Source organism: Vigna radiata, chromosome 9 (genome assembly GCF_000741045.1).
Source record: "Vigna radiata var. radiata cultivar VC1973A chromosome 9, Vradiata_ver6, whole genome shotgun sequence".
NCBI lineage: Eukaryota > Viridiplantae > Streptophyta > Magnoliopsida > Fabales > Fabaceae > Vigna > Vigna radiata.
This window is the reverse complement of record NC_028359.1, coordinates 17,578,487-17,585,876: the sequence shown is the minus strand read 5'-3', so window position 1 is coordinate 17,585,876 and position 7,390 is coordinate 17,578,487. Positions and strand designations below refer to the sequence as shown.

The 7,390-nt window shown below is 35.3% G+C and overlaps 1 protein-coding gene across 1 annotated transcript; it reads right to left on the bottom strand.

Moving 5' to 3' along the window:
- Nucleotides 1-5,716: 5,716 nt before the first annotated feature.
- On the bottom strand, nucleotides 5,717-7,325 carry LOC106772946 (STOREKEEPER protein-like). The gene has a single exon (XM_014659594.2). It carries the CDS (start codon nucleotides 7,255-7,257, stop codon nucleotides 6,112-6,114), a length of 1,146 nt encoding a protein of 381 aa, XP_014515080.1. The 5' UTR covers nucleotides 7,258-7,325; the 3' UTR covers nucleotides 5,717-6,111.
- Nucleotides 7,326-7,390: the final 65 nt, after the last annotated feature.

Sequence of the window (7,390 nt, the reverse complement as noted above, 5' to 3'; positions counted from 1 at the left end):
ATACAGGTAAGGTGTTGAAAATTGTGTTTAAACCTTGTGAATGGTTGATATCTATGAATGAGAACATCTCTCATTGAAATTAAATGTGGAATGTATTGAGAATGTGATATCAGTCTTGTGATTGGTGAACAATGTATATTGTTGAGATTATGTATATTTTTGATATGGTGAGATAAATCTTATGATTTGAGGGGGAATGCATGATAATGAAAATGTGTATGGAATTGTGATGTGAACATGAAACTATGTTATTTCCTTGTACTGTCGTCGGTCATGGAAGAACTTTTCATACTGAGCTCGGTAATAATGTGTTGGACTCTCGTTTAGAGATAGTGATTCAAGTGTCACTTTCCTCTACGGAGGGATGTGGATGTCTCACCCAAATGACTTCGGCTCGTGTGAGTATAGTGCTCGGTGGGTGTTTACCGCCAAAGTTTTTACTCGTAATTCCTTGAGAAGTCGGGGAGATAGGTCGGAAGTTACGATGGACGACGACTCGAATTGCCTTGTTGGGAACAGGTGCTTGTTAGTGATAACAGGTTATGACGACACAATACAAGAAAACAACATTGGGTCATGAATGAATTGACTGTGATGGAAATGTTGTCATTGAATATGTTGTATGGTTATATTATTCTCTGGTTAATGTGAATATGATATTTTGTATGCTATGATATTTCTGGTTGCTCACCCTTGCTTGTTGTGGTTATGGTTTCCACCTACGATGATCGTACCTGTAGGGAGTAGATGACGTTGCAGATAAAGGCTAGATCGAAGTAGCTGATGAGAGTTGGGATCTTTATATCGGGGTTGATTACTTATTATGTTTAAAACTTTTCAAGTTTGGTTTGTTTTTATGAAGAAATGACATTCCAGAGTTTCAGACAACATTATAATTATGTTTTGCTTCCGCATTTTAATCAATTAAAATTTGATTGTCATAAAAGAGTTGTTTTATCGAAATATTTAAAAGAAAAATTTTAACACCGTGACATCTCAAAAATTGGGATGTTACAGTTCTTATGGGAGGTGTTTAGGTTGAGTTGTGATAGTGAAGGAATGGAGTGGTTGAAGGTTTAATCTGTCGTGGTTTGAGATGCTAAAAGGAAAGAGAAGATTGATGGGTTGTTATATAGTGAGAAAAGTAGAATCTTGCATGAGATTTGTAGTTTGGAAGAGCAAGGAAAGGGAGGAGGAGTTTAAGGTCTAGGTTGATACTGTAGCAAGAAGAGACCGGGAATAGGTTCACTTGAATTGTAGTTTTAGAAAAAGAAGGATGAAGGTGTTAGTGTATGTATGGTTAGTATAGTAGAAAGACAATAGATGGGAAAGGGTGGAGTGAGTGAAGTGTTGTATGGGCATGGGTCTTGTTGTAGTAGTGGAAAGGGTAGTTGGGAAAGGAAGGGCAGCTTGATGAAGAAGAAAATGGGTTGTTTAGAAACTAGCTGAGATGGATGTCAAGAGAAGTTTGGTGACCCTAAGAGTGACTAGAACACGTGAGAGGAAAGGATGTGAGGGTTTTGTTTGAGGAAGATTTACTTGTGTCTGTGCATAGTTGTTTTATGGTTAGGTATGAACGTGTATTTTTACTGTTTAAGTGTGTGAGAGTTTGTGAGTGGTGTCTAAATGAAGAAAAATAATATGCATGGGAGTATGATATTGTCTTTATGTGAGAGTGATGTTTAGGACGCATGAGTGGTAGGGGCCGTGAATGGTTGGTGTGGTGCATGAACTTTAGAAGGAGTTGAGCGTTGGAGGAGGGTGGTGAGTGGTACTGGAAGGTTGCAAGAAGCCTTGGAGGATCACAGTGTCTTGGTTGACAAGTTGAAAGAATTATAGAAAGAGGTGCCATGCATGGTTTTCACATGAGAAGAAAGTGGGATTGAAAGAGCCTTAGGTGTTGGAGTTAGTATGGGTTATATAGTTGTTAATGTTGTGGTGCTTTAAGCGTTAGAAAAGAAAGAAGAAGAGTGAATAAAGTGAAGAGAGGAAGAGGTTGTTGTAGTAGTGCGGGGACTGCTAAAGCCATATTGGGTTCCTGAATTAAGAAGAAGGTGATGCGTGAATATTTTTACAAATGCAAGTTACAAGAGAAGAGATTTTTACGTGTTTGGTTATGGTATGAGAGATAAGATAGAGAAAACGAGTTTTATCTTGAGGTTTTGATTGGAGGTTGAAACCGGGCAGCATGGAATTCTGGATTTGGTTTTGGGTTTCACTGAAAAGGTTGTGGTAATATGCTTGGTGGGAGGGCAGTTGACGTGAGAGAAAGAGAGAAAGGTTCCTAGAAGGCTTTCCTTTCATTTGTTTTTTTTCTTTTTATACTTGAGTAAGGTGAGGCTCTTGATGGCATTAAATGATGTGGGGCCCTTGAGTGTTAGGAAAGGATAAAAAATAAAACTATCTGTAACGCCCCGGCAACTTATAAGGACGGTTGACTGCTCCCACACATCAACACGAAGTTTTCCAGTGTGTTTTGTCCTTACTCGCACACTTTCCGAGAAAACTTCCAGAAGGTCACTCATCCCAAATTACTTCAGGCTAAGCATGCTTAACCATGGAGTTCTTATGGGTTAGGCTACCGAAAAATAAATGTATTTGTTTTTCGGTAGCCTAACCCATAAGAACTCCATGGTTAAGCGTGCTTAGCCTGGAGTAATTTGGGATGAGTGACTTTCTGGGAAGTTTTCTCGGAAGTGTGCGAGTGAGGACAAAGCACACTGGAAAGCCTCGTGTTGATGTGTGGGGGTAGTCAACAGTCCCTGTAAGTTTCCGGGACGTTACACTTTGGCTTCAGGTCTGGACAATCTGGTTTGATGTGTCCTTCTTTCCCGCATTCATAACATTGAATTGCATTTGACCTGAAAGCTTTCTTGGCTTTGCTGTTTCTTGCATAAGTCGATTGTACTTTCTTACCACAATGGACATCAATTCACTGTTGTCCAATTCAGCATTTGAATCTTCCTCTCATTGTATAGTCTTTGAGGCTTTCTTGCTAGTGACTTTCACCATGTTATTTCAGCATAAACATCAACATGCATAAACATAAACAAATTTTAATAAGTTGATTGTACATCTACATGCATTTGACCAAGCTTTGGACTCCAAATAAAATCAAATTTCAACTTACAATTATTATTTACAACTGAAAGTAAAAGAAAAAATAATCCTAAAATTTGCATATTTGAGACTTTCTTGCTAGTGACTTTTTTAGTAGTCCAAAACTTTATTTCAGCACATCCATTTCACCAAGTTTTAGAGTCTAAATAAAGTCAAATTTCAACTTACAATTACTATTACAACTGAAAGAAAAAATAATTTCTAAATTTTACATATTTAACAATATAAAATAAAAAAGAGTGCAATTTTTTTAGGTTAAGAATGTTTTCACTCCTGAAATTATATGTAAAATTAAAATTCATTCTTCTTTCAAATTTTGATATATTTTGGTTTTTAAACTTTATAAATTAATGAATTTAGTCTATTTAACCTAATCACGTTAATATTTTTGAATTTACTTAATAATGTTTTAGACTGACATTTGAGTTAAAACCGAAGTAAACAATTCAAACTTTATTATAAAATGTATTTGTTACATCAAAATAAAACTAATGCAATTGAAATAGAATAACTATATTTATTACTTTTTAAAATTTAGAAATAAAAATATATTAAATTTGAAACATAAACAAGTTTTAATTTCGAATATAAATTTGGAAAACAAAACGATATTTAATATTGTAGGTAATAAGAAGTTGGGGTGGGTATGGATTAAATCCTATTTAAATCTAAATTATATCTTCTAAGCAACTAATTTGAAATTTAGTAGATCCAAATCTACATAATTGGATTGAAATTATATTTAAATCCATATTTTCAAAGAAAATAATTTAGATGTTTATAAATCAGTCTAGTATCAATTTTAAAATTGATAGTTTTTTTTTTAAAAAAATCAGTTCTAAGAATAATTTTTACAGTGAAAATTTATTGAAATCTTCCAAATTTCATAAATATGCAATTAATTAATAATTTTTTTTAAAAAAAAGTAAGTTTTTCATATTTAGCACATGTTTTCTGTAAACTTCTATATAATGTTTGATACACGTCTTTCTTTCTTGACCCTCGGTGGACAAGAACAAAATGTTATATTATTTAAAAGATTAATATTAAAACATGAAGATCACTTATTATTATTATTATTATTATTATTATATATATATATATATATATATATATATATATAAACTAAATATATATTTTTCTAATCAACAAAATAATTTAATAAGTTTTGCCCCTAACATCTTTTGTGTATATGTTTCTTCTAGGGAAAGAAATATTATACACATATACTTATTAAGATTAGGAAAAGGAAAACTCAAAAACTCCCGCATTAACTTAAAGAAATATATGATTATGCTAGCTTATATGCAAACTTTTACTTTATATTTTCACCTTTAAAAGGATCACATTAAAATAATTTTATATTCGAAATTAATATATATTTAAATAAACTATATTTTTTTTATCTGAGTGTATCTATTATTACATTGAATAAAATTTCACCTCTAGTAAACATATTTATTATCCTCAATTTTCAATTATTTTTTATGCACAATTAAATTTGAAAAGTTATACCTAATTTTAAAATCAACATCAAGTTAAATCATAAAAATCAAAACTATTTTCTTATAAAAATATGGATTTCGACTTATCCAATTATTTGAATTAGAATCTATAAAAATTCAATCTAGCTTTTTTTAGAAATTACAGATTTAAATTTAGTTTCAATCCAATTTATTTATGAACACATTTTATGAATTTTTTGCCTACAGAGTAGCTGAAGGGCAAGAAGGCAACAATAGAAAACACTCCTGAGCACAAAATTTAGAAAAACCGATAAAATCAAAAGAGAAAATTTTCACAATGGCAGGCATTCAGTATATTAGTTAAAGGACACCTTGAATGATTTTAAAATATAGAAAAACTTGTCATTGACATTGCATTGATCTTGTTTTGGGCGTACACCACTTAGTTCATTTCCAAAAGACAGAACACTCTTGAACCTCTTTATATAGGGAAGGAGTCACAAAAAGAAAAAAAAATTGTTATACTGAGCTACACGCAAAAATAAATAATAAAGCAAGGATAAACAGTAATGTCTGTTCCAAAACGCCAATAACTTCATTTACCACCTTCACTTTCTTTCAAAAGATCTGCAAGTTCAGATGATAGTCAATTCAAAATCATCCACAACGAATTATACTACTTTATGATCAACACTAGGGTTAAAAAAGTTCAAAACCAAGTTAGTTATTGCTTTCTGTTGAGGGTTTGGGCTTTCAGCAAAACTAAAACGGAGGAGAATAATGTCTGGAAAAAGACTCATTAAATCAAATGTTGTGAACTAGAAATAATGTACCAAAGTGTGACCTGCGTCCATCAGAGAAAAAAAAAATGAATTTGAAAAGTCAGACCGTTGGATTCTGGAATTATCTACCTTACAGGAAGGAGAATCAATGCCTTGGGGGATGGAATGATGAACTTGCCTAACTAACATCTTCCTGAATGATTGCAAGAGAAGTTGTAAAAAGAGAAAAAAACAAATAACCAGAAGAGAAGTTCGATTCTTTCCTTTTTCTTCTTCAGCTAGTAGCTATATAATATTGAGGGTTAATATGATCAGTCCAAGGGATTATGAGCAGAAAACTACACTTCGTAAAGAGCATAACAAAATAAATTGCACCTTTGAAGGATAAGCACCAAAGGAGCATAGGCAAATTTGCATGACATTGTATTAGACAGTCAACACAAAAACACAAATCGCTTCATTCCATCATCCCCATCCAAGCCTGAATGAGAATAAATGTTGCTGCCATACCAAATTGCAAACCCAAAATTTAACAGCTATGGTTTTGCCAAACTGAACATATTCTCCATCAGGTTAACAAAAGTTGCTACATGTTGCTATAATTAAAAGAGGCTTTGCAGAAAGTTTTCACAACACTGAGCAAAAAAGCCTATGCCACACACACCAAAATTACAATAATCCACAAAAGGAATGACATATAGAGTACCAAAAGGACCAATAAACGATACCTAACACAATGAATCCTAATTGTTGGATGACTGTAGGGCTTCAGATATCAACTTAATCTGCTCCCCAATCAACAGAGAGCGATTAACAAGTAGTTCCATCTCAGAATATTGCAACACTTTCCATCTTCTCTCTAATTCCTTCCTCTTGGATTCTTCAATCAAAGTGAGTCCTCTCTTCATCTCATCCTCATCCAGCTCTTTAAAACAAGAAATATTGCTGTAAAGCAAACTAACGTCACCGCTTTCAGACGCTGATGGCTGCCCCGGAACTTTAGTCTTGGCTTCTGATTCCTTCTTTTGAGTCGGAACTTTAGCCTTGGCTTCTGATTCCTTCTTTTGAGTCTTGGTTTTCGCAAGAGGCTTGGGCTTTTCCACCAGTTCGGTGGCCCGTTCACCCCAAATCTTTTTGGATTGTGCATACAAGACCCCGTCGTGAAACCTCAACCGAGGCAGAATTCCTTTCTTCTTTTTCGCCTCATAAGTCTCGAACTTCTTCTTCAACCGTCGAATCTTATCCTTCAGCTGATGGCTGGAAACCTCCACGTGGAGTGACTTCTTAATGAAGTTGTGGAAAGCGTCGATATGCCAATAAGGCTCTTGTCCGGTCTTTGAGATGAACTCAGGTATGCCCTTTAGAATGCTGAGCTCGTCTTCTGCGCTCCAGATCCTCTGGAACAACACCTTCGCTTGCCCGCCGGTCCCGTCCTCCTCCGTTTTGTCGTTAGCAACGGAAGGAGAAGGAGCCTCAGCTGGTTTCTTTTTCGTGCGTTTCGGCTCAGTCGACTCAGTTGCGTGGGCCGGGCGCTTGGATCCCAGCTTCACCGGCGTGGAGGAACGCTGGGCCTGGACCTTGGGCTGGGGTAGATCCGTGGGCTTGGGTTTGGGTTTGGCTCGAGCTGGTTCGGAGTCAGATTCGGATTCAGAGGAGGAGGACTTGGGGTGAGGCTTGGAGGAATGGTTTGCAGAAGCAGGGAGAGTGGAACGTTGCTTCTCGTCTTCTTCTGAAGAATCGTCTTCCTCTTCAGAGGAAGAAACCTGTGCTGCTGCTGCTGCATGCTGTTGAGAAGAATGCGGTCGGTCATCATCTTCCTCTGGTTCGGAGGAGGAAGCAGTTGAAGGATCTTCCACCGGTGTAGGGCGCTGCTTCGGCTTCTTTCTCATAGTCGAAAATTTGGGAATTTAGGGTTAACGGGGAGTGACAGTGAGAGAGAACTCCATACAGAAAAAGTGAACAGCTTTTTTATAATATAATTAGATTTTTTATATTTTGGTCTAATTTAGTCTTTAACCTTAT

Coding starts and splice junctions, on each gene's coding strand:
- LOC106772946 (XM_014659594.2), bottom strand. CDS start 7,257: ATGAGAAAGAAGCCGAAGCAGCGCCCTACACCGGTGGAAGATCCTTCA.